The 19,116-nt window shown below is 41.0% G+C and overlaps 1 protein-coding gene across 5 annotated transcripts in view; it reads left to right on the top strand.

Annotated features, from left to right (window-relative positions):
• Positions 1–18,217, top strand: part of LUZP1 (leucine zipper protein 1) — a 101,461-nt gene extending 83,244 nt beyond the window's left edge. For 4 of the 5 annotated variants that reach the window (XM_056557023.1, XM_056557019.1, XM_056557021.1 and 1 more), the window contains exons 3-5: positions 1,911–5,027; positions 11,163–11,336; positions 16,750–18,217. In XM_056557023.1, coding sequence (XP_056412998.1) covers positions 2,052–5,027; positions 11,163–11,309 — 3,123 coding nt within the window. In that variant the 5' untranslated portion in view covers positions 1,911–2,051 and the 3' untranslated portion in view covers positions 11,310–11,336; positions 16,750–18,217. Of the gene's footprint in view, positions 1–1,910; positions 5,028–11,162; positions 11,339–16,749 lie in introns of those variants that run through there. The other variant, XM_056557020.1, reaches the window with a different exon arrangement.
• Positions 18,218–19,116: the final 899 nt, after the last annotated feature.

The raw sequence follows: 19,116 nt of genomic DNA, 5'->3' as shown, positions 1-19,116 counted from the left end.
TACTAATGACAAGTCCTGTGTAAAAGCTATATTCTGATGGGACAACCCAATTAAATCGGGCATATATTATGAAGCCATTCAGAGTCCTTTTTTCCTTCTATGAGCCAGATGCCCTATTATGAAAAAACTAAATATGAGGAGTGCAATGTTTTGCTACAGTCACGGACGTAAATGTTGGCACCCCTGAAATTTGTCATGAAAATGAAGTATTTCTCACTGAAAAAGATTGCAGTAACACATGTTTTGCTATACACATGTTTATTTCCTTTGTGTGTATTCGAACTAAATCAAAAATTGGAGGAAAAAAGCAAATTGGACATAATGTCACACCAGATTCCAAAAATGGGCTGGACAAAATTATTAGCACTCTTTCAAAATTGTGGATAAATAAGATTGTTTTAAGCATGTGATGCTCCATTAAACTCACCTGGGGCAAGTAGTAAGTGTGGGCAATATACAAATCACACCTGAAAGCAGATAAAAAGGAGAGAATTTCACTTAGTCTTTGCATTTTGTGTCTGTGTGTGCCACACTAAGCATGGACAACAGAAAGAGAAGGGAACAGTCTGAGGACTTGAGAACCAAAATTGTGGAAAAATATCAACAATCCCAAGGTTACAAGTCCATCTCCAGAGATCTAGATTAGCCTTTGTCCACAGTGCGCAACATTATCAAGAAGTTTGCAACCCATGGCACTGTAGCTAACCTCCCTGGGTGTGGACGGAAGAGAAAAATTGATAAAAGGTGTCAAGGCAGGAAAGTCTGGATGGTAGATAAGCAGCCCCAAACAAGTTCCAAGGGTATTCAAGTTGTCCTGTAGGCTCAGGAAGAATCAGTGTCAGTGTGAACTATCCGTCAACATTTAAATGAAATGCTATGGCAGGAGACCCAGGAGGACCCCACTGATGACACAGAGACCTAAAAAGCAAGACTATATTCCAAAATGAACTTGAGTAAGCCAAAATCCTTCTGGGAAAACATCTTGTGGACAGATGAGACAAAGAAAGAGCTTTTTGGTAAAGCACATAATTCTACTGTTTAACGAAAATGAAATGAGGCCTACAAAGAAAAGAACACAGTACCTATAGTGAAATATGGTGGAGGTTCAATGACTTGTTGAGGTTGTTTTGCTGCCTCTGGCACTGGGTGCCTTGAATGTGTGCAAGGTATGACGAAATCTGAGGATTACCTACGGATTTTGGGTCCCACTGTACAGCCCAGTGTCAGAAAGATGGGTTTGTGTCCGAGATCCTGGGTCTTCCAGCCGGACAAAGACCCCAAACATATGTCAAAAATCGATGACAACAAAGCACTGGAGAGTTCTGAAGTGGCAGCAATGAGTCCAGATCTAAATCCCATTGAACACCTGTGGAGAGATCTTAAAATTGCTGTTGGGAAAAGGCACCCTTCCAGTGAGAGACCTGGAGCAGTTTGCTAAGGAAGGGTGGTCCAACATTCCGGCTGAGAGGTGTAAGAAACTTATTGATGGTTATAGGAAACGACTGATTTCAGTTATTTTTTCCAAAGGGTGTGCAACCAAATATTAAGTAAAGGGTGTCAATTTTGTCCAGCCTGTTTTTGGAGTTTGGTGTGACATTATGTCCAATTTGCTTTTTTCCTCCCTTTTTTGGTTTAGTTCCAATATACACAAAGGGAATAAACGTGTATAGCAAAACGTGTAACTGCAATCCTTTTCTGTAAGAAATACTTCATTTTCTTGAAAAATTTCAGGGGTGCCAACATTTATGGCTGACTGTATATAAAACAATGTTTTGAAGTGAATATATTACCTACCATCTTAATATGTGCATATGTTTTGTTTATATGATTACACATTAGTTGACCTCGTGGTTCTAAACTTAATAGACCTTTTTTTTTTTTTTTTTTTTTTTTTGTACTTTGCATCATAGGTTAAGATGGTCTCTGGATGTCCTACAAATTGTGCTTATCAAGAGGAGAAAGGATAATCCTAAAAACTAGCAGAACCTTAAATTTATGGTTAAACCATTAAAAAAAAACTCCTGAAAGTCATTGTTTTTGTAGGGGAAAAAATGGAGCATTCAAGTCGTCATTTACGTTTTAAACTACAAAGTCTTGGTCGACGTTTGGATGATTTGGAAGAAGCAACGAGAAATCTACAGAAAGCAGAAGATGAAGTTCTCGACCTCCAGGATAAAATTATACAGGCAGAGGGGAGTAACTCAAGCATGTTAGCAGAAGTGGAAGCTTTAAGAAAAAGAGTGGTAAAGATTGAGGGAAAAGATGAAGAAGTGAAGAAAGCAGAGGATTTGTGTAGACTGATAAAAGAGAAACTGGAAAATGAGGAAAATATTACTCGAGAGCTTAAAGTGGAAATTGAGCAGCTTCAAAAACGAATGGGGGAGCTTGAGAAGCTCGAAGAGGCTTTTAACAAGAGCAAAAGTGATTGCACGCAACTAAGCCTTAGTTTGAATGAAGAAAAAAATATGTCAAAGAAGTTAACGTCTGAACTGGAAATACTTAAAATTAGAGTTAAAGAACTGGAATCTTCTGAAAGCAAACTGGACAAAGCTGAACAGTTTTTAACAAGTGAGCTGGACAAAATTAAGTCTTTGAGCCTCAGTTTTGTTAATGAAAAGAAGCAATTGTTAGAAAGAGAAAAGCAGAATGAAAAATTAATTTTAGAACTTAAAGAACAATTAGAGTTGAAAGGGAAAATGACAGGGGAGCAAAGTAGAAATGAATCAAATGCCTTGGACAGATCCACTGATCAACATGTAGAGCATAACAAATTTAGGATTGAAGACAGTCTAACTTCAAAATCATTGCAAAGAGTTGGATTTGATTACATCAAGCAGTCAGACATCCAGACAAGCAGCAACAATGAAAATGAGAAAAATAAGTACCAAGAAGACAATAAAATAAAAGAACTTAACCAAGAGATTGAGAAACTTAAGAATCAGCTTAAACACTATGAGGGACTTGAGCAAGAGTTGAAACAGCTTAAAGAAAAACACTGTGAACTACAAGGAAGCTATATTAGTGAACAGAATAAAACCAAACTGGTTACTGAAGAATTGCAGACTTTACAAAGACAAACTAGTCTGTATAAAGAGATTGAAAATGGGATTATTGAAAGTGAAGACCTAATATCACAAAGTAGAGTTAAAAATGAGAGAAAAAGTAAAGCTGCATCTACTGAGTCCCCCGTTTCTAAATATACTTCACAAGATTTATCACCTCAAACATTGAGAAATGATAGGTTTAAAAATTCAGAACTTCTCAAGAAACAACTATCAAATTCTAGTTCAAGCAGTAGAAGGACCACAAGGTCCACTCTTCTTGATACAACTGGAAATCTAAAGAAAGAGGAGAAAGTGGTGCTCTCTTATATTTCAAGTGGTAAAGATTTTACCATAATGCCTAATGATACTAAAAAATCTAAAGACCAGCCATCCGTTTTAAGCCGATATCCACCAGCTGTTCAAGAACAAACCTCTCAGAAATCCTGGAAAACTTCAACATCAAAGCAGTCAGACAGATCAATGAGGTTTTTTGGTGAAGATTATTCCATTAAAGCTTACCCAAAGAAGGAGATTTTATTAGAAAATGAAGATGCTGAAAAGGGGACGTCTGGTGATACTTCAGAGAATACAGTATACCCCGAGGAAACTATTTCTACTGAGAACAGCTTGTCAACTTCACCCCTGCACCCAGAATTGTGCCCAGAACGTAATAATGCTCAAGCTAACACTGATATGGTATTTGAATCAAAATTAGTTAACACAGATGTGGAAAGAAAGTCCTCTTCCTATGATAGACTATCTAGATATGGAGATATTTTAGACAGAGAGGACAGTGTCACAAATGTTTTTTCTGTTGAAAACACTAAATCAACCATTTTAAATCATGAGGAAATTGATCCTCAAACAAGTCTGACTTCAAGTACTCACAGATCTTATTATAGTAGGGATAAAACAAAAGCTAGAGCCACAAAACCACAAATTCCCGAAAAGCCTCATAATTTAGAAATGTCAGACCACAGAGATTCTGAGAGAAGGACTAGGCTTTCGGGACTACACTCCAAGAGACAGTCAAGATCTAGGGAAAAAGTATTAAGCCTAGATAGTACTAGACATTCCTCTTTTGAAAATCACAGCTATTCCAGTCATATGGAGACAGGGAGTTTAAGGAAAATGTCTTCTGATGGATTAGACAATACAGAAACAAATTCTGCAATGCCGCCAAGATCATGCAGTCCACGAGAAGCATTACAATCAAGAGTGGTTATTAAGCCCATTATAATTGAAAGAGATGTGAAGGAAAGTATGAGTGACTATAGAGCAAGGTCCAGCTCTGATGTGAACAGAACACCTAACAAAGTCAGTAGTATAAAAATTTACCCATCTGAAACCACAACTTCCCGTACCACAGATGAAATCACTAGAGAAAGACATACTTCTACAAGTAATATTAGACTGTCTGCAAATGATCAGCCGATTTTAAAGAACAACATCCGTATTCCACTTGAAATCTCTTTAAACAAAGATGATCTGATCTTAAAAGTGGCAGATAAGGACATGGCTTTGAAACACAGGGATATAACTAAGAATCTGGACCAAATTAATAAAAAGGATAAGGTCAAGGAAAATGATTCAAGTATAGAAACAGTCACATGGAAAAGTCATGACATTGGAGGAACAAATCATTTTGACAGTAAAAGTGCAACAAATAAAAGCTCTTGGAGGAAAGGTGGTTTTGGTTCCACAGAAGAACTGGACCAGCTCAGTAATGAAAAGGATGACTTGGATTTTAAGTCAAGGCGAAAATCATGTTTTGATGGTGAAAATCCGCCAAGGTCACGTACTAGTGAGCTTTATTCAAGAAGTAAAGTTTCAAGTATGAACAGTTACAGTAGTACCCCAGATTTTATCTCTAAAAGGAGTCAAAGTAGTTTAAGTGCAACAGAAATTATTGCCAGACGAAACTCTCCAAATATGTCTGTAACATCGGGAAAGGCTTCCTGGCATCATCGATCAAGTTTTGAGGTAGGTAGTCACTTTTATTTTATTTTTTTTTTCCACAGGAATTTACATTTTGCTAATTAGTTTTCTTGGATGCTTTACTAGCCTTATGTTGGTGTATACAGCTGTATCAGATAATTACCCCTAGGGTGGGTTAGTGTCAATTCACATTAAAATCCCTTTAACCTTGGGACAAGCCCAGGGTCACTAATACCCTTCTTATATTCCCACCCCTAAAACTTAACTTTTATTACAATGTTAAAAAAGAAAATGAAATAACTGTGAATCACTCTATTAAAATTACAGGCCCTGTGTGTATTATATATTCAATGATTTTGAGATATTGTTAAAGGGGTATTCCGGGCAAAAACATCTTATCCCCTATCGAAAGGATCTCCCTGCAGCAGCCCGCATTCTATGCGTAGCTGCGTCTGCAGTTTCGGAAATCGCTGGGCTTCAGAGACGGGGACGTGACGCCACGCCCCCTCCATTCATGTCTTTCGCGTCCCCATCTTGGAAGCCCGGCAGTTTCCAAAACTGCAGACGCAGCTACGCATAGAATGCGGGCTGCTGCAGGGAGATCGCGGGGGGTCCCAGCGGCAGTCCCCCCGCGATCAGACATCTTATCCTCTATCCTTTGGATAGGGGATAAGATGTTTATGCCCGAAATACCCCTTTAAACACTATCCACTGAAAGCAATGTATAAATTGTATATTGCACCATGAACCAGTGTCCTGCAGTACCACTGTATTCTGAATCACACAGGGCTCTGCTGTTAAAATAACAGATATGCTCCCTCTACATACATATTACTGCTGTAACGTCATCAGCAGGGAAAATGGTCAGCAAAGCTCTGACTGAATCACAAGCACTGCTGAGTAGGTAAATATATATATTGGATAGATGTAAGGAATGCTAGAATGCAGCTGTAAACTAGAACATGTGGGCTGCATGATTTATATTGTGCTGGCGCCACGTGAGCCTCAGCTTAACATTTGATCTACTTGTCTAGTCTGCCGTCATCTCCTGGTGAGTGCGTCAGTCTGGCCACACCCCTCCAACATGCCACATGCCATCGCACAAAGCCACACTGACCATTTAACCCCTTAAGGACATAGGGCGTATCCATACGCCCCCGTTTCCAAGTCCTTAAGGACCGAGGGCGTATGGATACGCCCTGAGCATTTCCGGCCCCCGCCGCTAGCCGGAGGGGAGCCGGATGCCTGCTGAAATCGTTCAGCAGGCATCCCGGCATATCGCCCAGGGGGGTCATTATGTCCCCCCATGTCGGCGATTGCCGCAGATCGCTGGACAATTCAGTCCAGCGATCTGCGGCGGATTCCGGGGTGAGGTGGCACTGGTGCCACCTCACGATCGCCCTGATTCGTCGGCCGGATTCCCGCCCGACCAATCAGGGCGCCTGCTGCGGGTGTCACTCCCGCAACCCGCTCCGCCCCTCTTCCGGAGGACGTGAGCGGGTGCGGGAAGACGACCCCCGGTGCTGGGGACCCCGATCCCCGGCGTCCCTGTTGGGATCGGGGCCCCAGGAGCGACGGTGGCGGCGAGGGACTGACCTGTGCGGCGGCATCGTGGAGCAGCAGCAGGAGGTGAGTGACAGCCTCCTGCTGTTGCTTAGCAACAGCTCCCAGCATGCAAAAAGGGCATGCTGGGAGCTGTAGTTATGCAACAGCAGGAGGCAGACCACCACAACTCCCAGCATGCCCTTATGGGCATGCTGGGACTTGTAGTTTTGCAACAGCTGGAGGCACATTCTTTCTATGGAAAAGTGTACCTTCAGCTGTTGTATAACTACAACTCCCAGCTTGCACAATCAGCTAAAGTGCATGCTGGGAGTTGTAGTGGTGCATCTGGTGGTTGCATAACTACAACTCCCAGCATGCCCGTTGGCTGTCGGTGACTGCTGAGAGTTGTAGTTTTGCAACAGCTGAAGGCACACTGAGTTAAGTAGCAAACCAGTGTGTCTCCAGCTGTTGCATAACTACAATCCCCAGCATCCCCAGCCAATGTAGTATGCCTCCGGCTGTTGCAAAAGCTACAACCCCCAGCATGTACAGACAGCGGAAGGGCATGCTGGGTCTTGTAGTTATGCAACAGCTGAAGGCACACTGGTTGCAAAACACTGAGTTTGTTACCAAACTCGGTGTTTCACAACCTGTGTGTCTCCAGCTGTTGCAAAACTACAACTCCCAGCATGCACTGATAGACCGTACATGCTGGGAATTGTAGTTTTGCAACAGCTGGAGGTATTTCCCCCCCCCCCTCAAACTGCCAGCGAGAAACTACTGTGAACCCCCGCCCGTGCGACTGTACCCTAAAAACACTACACTACACTAACACAAAATAAAAAGTAAAAAAACACTACATATACACATACCCCTACACAGCCCCCCTCCCCAATAAAAATGAAAAACGTCTGGTACGCCACTGTTTCCTAAACGGAGCCTCCAGCGGTTGCAAAACTACAACTCCCAGCATCCACTGATAGACCGTACATGCTGGGAGTTGTAGTTTTGCAACAGCTGGATGTTCCCCCCCCCCCCCAATGTGAACGTACGGGTACACTCACATGGGCGGAGGATTACAGTAAGTATCCGGCTGCAAGTTTGAGCTGCGGCAAATTTTCTGCTGCAGCTCAAGCTGCCAGCGAGAAACTACTGTGAACCCCCGCCCGTGCGACTGTACCCTAAAAACACTACACTACACTAACACAAAATAAAAAGTAAAAAAACACTACATATACACATACCCCTACACAGCCCCCCTCCCCAATAAAAATGAAAAACGTCTGGTACGCCACTGTTTCCAGAACGGAGCCTCCAGCTGTTGCAAAACAACTACTCCCAGTATTGCCAGATAGCCACTGACTGTCTAGGCATGCTGGGAGTTTTACAACAGCTGGAGGCACCCTGTTTGGGAATCACTTGCGTAGAATACCCCTATGTCCACCCCTATGCAAGTCCCTAATTTAGGCCTCAAATGCACATGGCGCTCTCACTTTGGAGCCCTGTCGTATTTCAAGGCAACAGTTTAGGGTCACATATGGGGTATCGCCGTACTCGGGAGAAATTGGGCTTCAAATTTTGGGGGTGATTCTCTGCTATTACCCTTTTTAAAAATGTAAAATTTTTGGGAAACCAAGCATTTTAGGTTAAAAAAAAAATATTTTTTTTACATATGCAAAAGTCGTGAAACACCTGTGGGGTATTAAGGTTCACTTTACCCCTTGTTACGTTCCCTGAGGGGTCTAGTTTCCAAAATGGTATGCCATGTTTTTTTTTTTTTTTTTTGCTGTCCTGGCACCATAAGGGCTTCCTAAAGGTGACATGCCCCCCAAAAACCATTTGTCGTTCCTTCCCTTCTGAGCCCTCTACTGCGCCCACTGAACAATTAACATAGACATATGAGGTATGTGCTTACTCGAGAGAAATTGGGTTTCAAATATAAGTAAAAATTTTCTCCTTTTTATCCCTTGCAAAAATTCAAAAATTGGGTCTACAAGAACATGCGAATGTAAAAAATGAAGATTTTGAATTTTCTCCTTCACTCTGCTGCTATTCCTGTGAAACACCTAAAGGGTTAATACACTTACTGAATATCATTTTGAATACTTTGGGGGGTGTAGTTTTTATAATGGGGTCTTTTATGGGGTATTTCTAATATGAAGACCCAAAGTATACTTTATTAACATGAATCCAAAATGACAAGACATTTAAAATAATTTAAAAGAATACATATATAGTAGTAAACATGAATCCAAAAAGTGCTGAGAGAGAAACGGGGGCTATGCTTGTCTGCCAGGGGAAGGGTTAAATAAATAGTGCACAATAAGTATTGACTCCCGTGGATTAATGAGGGAGGCTACTGCTCATAGGTTGTGGATTAAATATTAGAGTCAGATCCAGCAAATATGCTCGGATCGCAAGTAAGTACAAAAAATCAAAGAGCAGATAAGGAAGCCTCAGGGGATCAATAACACATTATGGGTAGGGCAAAACCTGAACTAGACAGAAATAACTAAATACTTTACCAAGTGGAGCAAGGAGTACAGCGCTACAGCCACCCGCCACCCAACGTTTCACCAATGAAGGCTTCTTCCGGGGTGAAGAGGACACCCCGGAAGAAGCCTTCATTTGTGAAACGTTGGGTGGCGGGTGGCTGTAGCGCTGTACTCCTTGCTCCACTTGGTAAAGTATTTCGTTATTTCTGTCTAGTACAGCGCTACAGCCACCCGCCACCCAACGTTTCACCAATGAAGGCTTCTTCCGGGGTTAAGAGGACACCCCGGAAGAAGCCTTCATTGGTGAAACGTTGGGTGGCGGGTGGCTGTAGCGCTGTACTCCTTGCTCCACTTGGTAAAGTATTTCGTTATTTCTGTCTAGTTCAGGTTTTGCCCTACCCATAATGTGTTATTGATCCCCTGAGGCTTCCTTATCTGCTCTTTGATTTTTTGTACTTACTTGCGATCCGAGCATATTTGCTGGATCCGACTCTAATATTTAATCCACAACCTATGAGCAGTAGCCTCCTTCATTAATCCACGGGAGTCAATACTTATTGTGCACTATTTATTTAACCATTCCCCTGGCAGACAAGCATAGCCCCCGTTTCTCTCTCAGCACTTTTTGGATTCATGTTTACTACTATATATGTATTCTTTTAAATTATTTTAAATGTCTTGTCATTTTGGATTCATGATAATAAAGTATACTTTGTGATATTTATGTCCTGTTTGACACCTTTTTCTTTATGAATTTAATCTATGTCTTGTGGCGTAGGACCTACTGTGTGGGAATTTTTTCTTTTGGTATCTAATATGAAGACCCTTCAAATCCACTTCAAACCTGAACTGGTCCATGAAAAATAGAGAGTTTGAAAATTTTGTGAAAAATTGGAAAATTGATGCTAAACTTTGAAGCCCTCTGGTGTCTTCCAAAAGTAAAAACTCATAAATTTTATGATGCAAACATAAAGTAGACATATTGTATATGTGAACCAAAAAAAATTTATTTTGAATATCCATTTTCCTTACAAGCAGAGAGCTTCAAAGTTAGAAAAATGCTAAATTTTCATTTTTTTCATCAAATTTGGGGATTTTTCACCAAGAAAGGATGCAAGATACCACAAAATTTTACCACTAAGTTAAAGTAGAATATGTCACGAAAAAACAGTCTCAGAATCAGAATGATAACTAAAAGCATTCCAGAGTTATTAATGTTTAAAGTGACAGTGGTCAGAATTGCAAAAAATGCTCTGGTCCTTAAGGTGAAAAAGGGCTCGGTCCTTAAGGGGTTAAGCCACACCCCTTTTTATTTTCTACCCTTTCTGTGCATTGGTCCGACTTGCAAGTCATGCCAAATTCCACAAAACCACGCCTCCTTCTATTTTCGGCTTACAGTATCTTCATCACAACTCAGCCCCACCTGAGGACTGGATATTGGGACGGGATATGAGGACATTTTTATGTTTTTATCTTTATTTATTTTTTAACTTTTTTGAAAAGCGGGTAAAACATTTAGTATTGTTTTTAATCCACAGAATAAATATAATATTTCATTGTAAGAATAAAATACACTGCTTAAAAATTTGCTAAACTTAGGGGGCTCTTTTAACCCCCAATCCCCTCCCCTCCCCCTTCTTCCCCAAAGTGGAAAAATTAAAGATCTTCCTCTTAAAAGATGACGAAGTGAAGGGAATCTCAATTTAAAATTGCCTGTGCCCTAAGGGGTTAAGCAATTCCTTATGCCATTAATTTGGGGTCACTGGGGTTATTTTTAGTGAGTTACTTCAGTAAAAATGTATTTTATGGTTACACTGAAATATTATCTTCTGTGGTTCAATACGATAGGGGATACGTTTTATTTGTCTACAGTACTCCTTTAAATTACAATCGGAAGCCTGCTTTATTGGCACATATTGATATTAAAGGTCTTTTCAGAGCAAATATTTTTGATAGGGGATAAGTTTTAGTACACTGGAGTACTCCTCTAACATGTAAAATATTGCTGACTACCACCTTAGGGCAAAAAAGTAATTTGTGCCCAGGCTATGCTTTTCATAAATATTTTGCCCATTCTTTGTCATGCACTTTCTTTTCACTATTCATTTTAATAGTAGTTTTGTTTTTTGCTTTCAAACAGGTTGACGACAATTTCAATTCTAGAAGAAAATATTCAAGCGAAAATTTGTATAGAACAGACACTGCGGGATGGAAACAAAATACAAATGCAAACCAGAGGCATCAAAAAAGCATGGTGGAAGAGCGCATCCGACAGTTAGAGCACTAAGTTGCGAAGATATAAGGGAATTCTAAGGTAAAGATATTGGGGGAGATTTATCAAAACCTGTGCAGAGGTAAAGTTGCTGAGTTGGCCCTAGCAACCAATCAGATCACTACTTTCATTTTTCACAGGTTTCTTTAAAAATGAAAGAAGTGATCTGATTGGTTGCTATGGGCAACTCAGCAACTTTCCTCTGAACAGGTTTTGATAAATCTCCCCCATTGTAGCCAACTCCAGCTCAGTAAATGTTAGGGTATTAGACTTTTGTCATGCTAAAACCGTAGCGCGGGTGGTAACTCGGCCTATGTATAAACTGTAATGTCAGCCAGGTCCTGCATGTATTGTTATTGAGCTGGCTGACCAGCATTTTTGCCATGATGTCAAGGGAATGGAATTCTTCCTTTTGTCTCTTAAGTAATTGATTTGAATGATCACACCTTTTACAAGGATTCACTTTACACCAAATATGTTATGGAGGCTGGTAATGACAGCTGAAAATGGGTTTAATGCTTTTAAAACACTAAATGCTAGTAAAGAAATTTAAATCTTTATTGCATATCACTTGAATGCCCCTGCACTGAAGAGGGTCTTTTCAAACTGGGACACATACCTACATCTTCCATAAATGCTTCTGGTATTTGGGTAAAGCCTCTCAGCCCTGATATCTCTCTGATGTGCTACTATTCAAGTATTGTCTGTGAGCACAGTTAGGTTTGTTAGGAGACTGGGCTCTCTGGTCATTCAGACATGTTATCATTTGACAGATGAAGACAGAAGGACCTCAACAGGAGAAGTGGATAAAAATCACTGCAATTATGCTGCTTTGCTTACATAAGTTACAGGTTTCCTCATTGACATGAGCTGAGCTGAGCTTTGATAGGATGCAAGCAGGCAGTCTCACATGCAGCAGATGTATTGAGAGGTGTGCAAATCTCAATAAATCCAAAGCATCTATCATGGGTGGGCTTTTTACATCTTAGTAAATCGTCTTAGTGAACCGCCCTCCAAAATATCCGTATTAAAATTGTAATATCATATTATCCTGCTCCAATACCCATATCGTTTCTTAAAGTAGCCACCTAGCACTTTACTCTCATTGTGATATTATCAGTGGCGACTCTAGATGTTATATTTAAAGGGGGAGAACACTGGGGGCTAGGCCAGAAGTAGAGGGGGCAATTATGTTACTCCAATATATGAATTGCCTAGTAGGGAAAGAGGTTTGAAGTATGTGAAACTACAGCTCCCAGTATGATCTAAGCAGTAGTAAGGGTCTGCTTGGACCTTTTTTTGATTCGTAAATTGATAGACCGCAATGCATTTTCTTTCGGACTCCGCAAAAAGAGTAGATATGACTAGTCTCTGTGGACACTGGAATCTGAATTTCCTCACCAGTGTAAAAGTGCCGCAAAACCCCATCCCTGCTGCTGTGGAATGTCCGTACGGAATATTCATGATCACAGGGGTCCAGTGGCCCGATACCCCATCCCCCACGATCAACTACTTATCCCCTATCCTGTGGATAGAGGATAAGATCATTTTCACCCCACAACCCCTTTTAGTGGGCCCATCACCACTCCTAAGATTACCACAAACATAAGCTTGTAGGTTTGTGCTAGAGGATAGGCACAAATCTATAGAAGGCACATGGGTGAAACCGTATCAGACTACCCTTAGGGTGCGGATAAATAGGCAAATGCAGTGTAGGAAAAAATATGGTTTAGATGAGTGCTGCTATACTGCTGTAAATAAACTGTACACCACAGTAGATTCACAGGACTAATTTATTAATTTCAGACAACAGGACAACGGATTTTAGTGCCAGCTTGCGCCTTTCTTAGGTCATACGTAAAAGACCTGGCATACTGGCTGGTAAACATGTGCACCAAAAATGCATGTATTTATCAGCCAGGACGTGTTTTTTGTGGGACCTGAGAAAGGTGCATGCTGGCACTAAAATGCCGGGAGTTGTTTTGTCTGGGTAACAAAGCAATAGCCTTTTTGTAATGATTTGGTGTATTACACACACTGGCCTATAACACGCACCCTCATTTTAACAGGAAAATTTGAGTAAAAAAAATATATGTAAAATAAATGACTATGAAGCTCTGAATTTCATGCCAAATGATTCACCCAACTTTGCTTCCCCCCCCCATTTGCCACATTATTCCCCCTCCTCCTCAGTCTGCTCCCCCTTGTGTCACATCATTCCTCCCCCTTTATCAGCCCCTGTGCCAATCAATGTTTCATTCCCCCCCCTATCCTTTCCCTTGTGATCCCCTTGTGCCTCATATCCCCCAATGAACCCCCTGTGCCTCTTTTGTCCCTATTCCTTCTGTGATCCCCCTCCCTTTTTATTTTTTATTTATTATAACCTCATCTGGTCGCGTTCAGCCTCAGTCTGCGTGTATTCTAGGGCTGCGTGGTCAGTGAAACATGACGAGTGATGTCCTCTGCGCAGTGTCAAGGACATCACTAGTCAATTCTTTGCAGCCGCCGCTGGTCACTGCCGGGCATCTTTAACAAGCGGCTGCAGGGAATGACAAATGACGTCCCTGATGCTGCGCAGAGGACATCACTAGTCATGCTTCACTGACCGCGCAGCCCCGGAAGACCTGCAGCCTGAGCGTGGCCAGGTGAGGTAAAATTTTAAAAAGCAGGAGAGAAGGAGTGGGGACAATCATAGGTGTCCTGTTCGGGCTGCAGCAGCCTCCGCTGGTCACTGTTTTAAAATGGTTGTGGTCACTTTAAATTGGTAACCAGTGGATTTATCGGCGTATCATACGCAGGCAAGGTTTTTGCTTGTTATTTTAGTTTTAAAATTGTGTGTTTTTACGCCGAAACACACACAGTAAACCATTTTTCTTGGTTTGACAAGGCACAAGTGTGTCTAAAACATGGAGTAGGTTTAGCGCACGTCATGAAAGCCACTTTTTGTCCAAGTTAAAGGGGTACTCCGGTGAAAACCTTTTTTTCTTTTAAATCAACTGGTGGCAGAAAGTTAAACCTATTTGTAAATTACTTCTATTAAAAAAAATCTTAATCCTTCCAGTACTTATTAGCTGCTGAATGCTACAGAGGAAATTCATTTCTTTTTGGAACACAGATGACATCACAAGCACAGTGCTCTCTGCTGACATCTCTATCCATTTTAGCAACCGTGCAAAGCAGATGTATGCTAAGGGAAGCATGGTGGCTTAGTGGTTAGCACTGCTGCCTTGCAGTGCTGGGGACTTGGGTTCAAATCCCACTAAGGACAACAATAAATAAAGCGTTATTATTATTATAATAACGTCAGCAGAGAGAACTGTGCTCGTGATGTCATCAGAGAGCATTCCAAAAAGAAAAGAATTTCCTTTGTAGTATTCAGCAGCTAATAAGTACAGGAAGGATTAAGATTTTTTAATGGAAGTAATTTACGAATATGTGAATTCGGGTAGAAAACAGACATGGTGCACATCTACAATCTTGTATAATGATCTGATTGCTTCTCAGCATAATATCAAAAACTAACAGGTTGTTAGTATACATTTTTGATCAAAAAGTACAAGCCCACTCGCCACGTCAAGGCCACCTATCCAGAGTGGGTCCCTAACGTCCCCAGCATAAAATGGCGCAGCACCTGGCGGCGACCACCACCGCCGCGTCACCAATGCCCACAGGGGGGAACGACCCACCGGCAGAGTGGCCCCAGTGCCACTCAAACCAGTCTATGGGCCACACCCCCCGCCGCAGACACGGCACCACGGCAGCAACGGACACTGCACAGCACCACACCGGTGTGAACAAGGTGTAATAGCTCACTTACCATGCTCTCCCAGTCAGACTGGGAGGCTGTTAGGAAAGAAATGGCCCTTGTGTAGCTAAATACTACTTATATAGGGTTGGGCTGAGGGGGTGGGGAAGAGTGCAGCACATGTTCAAACAAAAAAAAGGAGGGGATAGAAAACAGTGTGAATTCGGGTAGAAAACAGACATGGTGCACATCTACAATCTTGTATAATGATCTGATTGCTTCTCAGCATAATATCAAAAACTAACAGGTTGTTAGTATATATTTTTGATCAAAAAGTACAAGCCCACTCGCCACGTAAAGGCCACTTTTTTAAAGTGGGTCCCTAGCATAAAATGGGGCAGCATTGGGCGGCGACCACCACCGCCGCGACACCAGTGCCCACAGGGGGGGAACGACCCACTGACAGAGCGGCCCCAATGCCGCTCAAACCAGTCTATGGGCCTTAGTACCCCTTTAAAGGGGTTATCCAGCATATAAGGTGGTTTTAGTACATACCTGGCAGACAGTAATGGACGTGTTTAGGAAGGAGATCTGCGCTTGTCTTGGGGCTAAATGGCTATGCTGTGAGATTACCATAACACACTGGTTAGCTTTCTGTGAACTTTTATTTCCTGTTTTCTTGTTTGCCTACAAATCCCATGATACCATTTTCCTCCTTCCCACACATCAGTCACCCCACCCATTGAAACTAAATGTGCTGCAGACCTGTGGTCTTCAATCAGGGTGCCTACAGCTGTTGCATTAGTTGCAGATTGATCCCTCCAGCCATTGAAGCAGACAGGCTCCCTGTCATCAGCTGACTTGTGAGTCAGGTCTCGACCGCATTGCAAGCTGGGAAAAATTCTGAGACAGCAGTCATTTTGTATGCTGTTAAAAATAAATATTGGGATGAAAATCACATTAGAATTGTGAGAAAACCGTCACACACAGGTACAGACATTATATTATGAACTACACTAACTTTACAGCCCCTGTAGCATAGTCAAATAAAAAAAAAATCCCGGAATACCCCTTTAAGCCATAATTCCAGTGCACTTGCAATACTAGTATTTTATTTATTAATTTTTATAAATAGAAAGTCTATTGCCTACCTGCTCCTGTTTGGCAATTTGTGAAATGGTTCATCAGAGAAGCTACACTCAATAGTGTAGGTCTGTTAGTGAATCATTCGGATGTACGTTCTCTGAGAAGTTGTCTATACGTTTATCATAGTGAGATTTCCCCTCTTTAAAGGAGATCTGTAGTGCTCTGAACTTTATCCCCTATCTGAAGGATACGATCTCCTGTACGGGGCTGCGGCAATGTACAGGAAAGGGGGCGTTCTGTCCCCGCATGATGCGGCAGCCGGCACGCCCCTCCATGAATCCCATAGAGATACATGCAGGGTCTGAACGCCCCTTTCCTGTACATTGCCGCGGCCCCGTACAGGAGATCGCGGGGGGCCCCAGTGCTCGGACCCCCTGCGATCTAAAACTTAGCAGGAGGTCAGAGCACTACAGATCTCCTTTAAATGTGTGTGTACTAGCCTTTACCTTTATTAACGTGGGCTGACAGTTAGGCTGGTGACCATACAAATTTGCTAGAGAATAAGTATTTTGTATAGTCCTACTCTGTAATGCCCTGCCTAACCGTTATCTCTTTCAATTTCAGGTCTAATAAAAAAGCTGAAGATGACACTGTGTATGCCTGTTGGGTTTTCCAGCAATGTGCACTTCCCAGTATTAAAAAGGACCTCAGCCATCTTGTTTGATCGTGCCCCCCTTCCCCTTTTGCTTTTTGTTAGCTTTATCAATGAAATTGTCAAGGGAATTACTGCATGATCTCTCAGGGTAAAATAAGGGCACATATACTGCAACTGTATATAAATCTAAGTACTGAAATAGCTTTTTGCTGGATATATAAATAAATATATATATATATATATACAGAGAGATTTTTATATTTTGCAAACCTGGCTTGCATGGCTACTGCTTTTAATTGTGTAGGTACTGAAAGTACAATGTTATAAAAATCCACTTTAACTTATAAAATATGTGCAGGGAAAGCAGGAAATTGTGGCGCAAGCATATTTTCTGTACAGTCTGGTTGTGTAAGTGAACACTAAGCATGTAACTTGTATAAATATCAGGTAAATGTATTGTTTCCTGCAGCACATTGTATATGTATATAGGAGCAAGAAACAGATTCTCGAGAGCATGTTTAAACCATTGCATTTGTTCCACATCCAGCATTTTTACATTTGTCATAGATGCAGTCTTATATTGTCTTCAAAGTTGTTGTTTTTTTCTTTTGTTTTTAAACATGGTTTATTTTAATTAGAATCAGTTGTATACAAGACTACTAAATAAAATGTATTATGTCTTATGAACTAGTATTTAAGATTATCGCAGTGGGGAAAAAAAACCAAAGGAATTGTTTGATTTGCATCATGTGCACTTAAAGAGTGTGGCGTGTATTAAAAGTGAATTTGATAGATATATATAATCATTGGTCATCTGCAAATACTAGGCACCATCAATGCTGTGGTCTGCATAAATGTAAATATATCAATGTCCCAGCAAAATTACTAGTTCCTAAAGCACTAGTTGGAGATGTAGTCATTAAATTTTGAGCCATGACATACATATTTTAATGGGCCTTGTTGTACAGTGGAGAGTAAAGGCTTACTCCCTTGGACCAGCAGATCATTTTGAGGATCTTTATACCAGTTAGTCTTAGTCTTAATATGCAATATTTATTTGTACAATATCAATTCTAATAACTGTATTCAAATTGGCAAATTAATTTGAGATTTATTAGGCCAGGTTCACACTTGGACCATAATTTCCATCATTCTGCTTTGTTATAGGAGCATAACAATGAAAATAATGGTGTAGTCGGATCATTTACATGCCAACATACAACACTCAACATTCTGCGATAAATTGGTGTTTCCGGTGCAATCTAGGACTGTAGCTCCTAATGGCACCTTAGACAAATATGTGCAAAGGGCCTACTATGTCTATTGCCTTGTAAATAATCATCAAAGTTAAGCAAGGGCTTAACTTTGGAGATAATCAGTTAGACTGGGTGAGGCTAGGTTCACACTACGTTTTTGCCATACTGTTTTCAATCCGTTTTTCTAAAGAAAACCGTATGGTAAAAAAACGGATGGAACAGTATGGAAAAAAGTAAACCGTATGTGTTTTTAAACAGTATACTGTTTTTAAAAGTGCATACAGTTCCGTCAGTTTTTATAGAAAAAAAAACCATACGTTTTTGAAAATGTTGTCCATTTTTAATGGGAGGGGTCTTGGGTGGGGACTTTAGGATTCAAATGCGCATGTGCAAGGTAAAAACATATATGTTTTTCCCGTATGGAACCGTATACATGTGCGTTTCCCATTGACGTCCATGTTAAAAAAAAAAAAACGTATGCGGTTGCAGTACGGTTTTTAAACCAGAGTCAAAACTGTGGTTGATCACGATTTTGTCTCCGGTTTAGAAACCGTACTGCAACCGCATATCTTTTTTTTAACATGGACGTCAATGGAAAACGCACATGTATACGGTTCCATACGGGAAAAACCTATACGTTTTTACTTTGCACATGCGCATTTAAATCCTTAAGTCCCCAGCCAAGACCCCTCCCATTAAAAATGGACAACATTTTCAAAAACGTATGGTTTTTTTTCTATAAAAACTGACGGAACTGTATGCACTTTTAAAAACAGTATACTGTTTAAAAACGCATACGGTTTACTTTTTTCCATACTGTTCCATCCGTTTTTATGCCATACGGTTTTCTTTAGAAAAATGGATTGAAAATAGTATTGCAAAAACGTAGTGTGAACCCAGCCTGACTTGTTGAGTCTCCAGTTTAATTTACCGTTTGTAGTGCCACTAAAAATCCTCTCTCTCAGACCTCTGGGACTCCTGCTGACTCCCAGAAAGGAACCGAAATGCAACCAAGAATTAATGGAGTGACTCACTCATTTGAGGCCATTTTCTATGGACCTTTTTAAAATGTTGCCGAAT

Source organism: Hyla sarda, chromosome 2, assembly GCF_029499605.1.
Source record: "Hyla sarda isolate aHylSar1 chromosome 2, aHylSar1.hap1, whole genome shotgun sequence".
Lineage (NCBI taxonomy): Eukaryota > Metazoa > Chordata > Amphibia > Anura > Hylidae > Hyla > Hyla sarda.
This window is presented reverse-complemented; position numbering and strand designations above follow the sequence as displayed.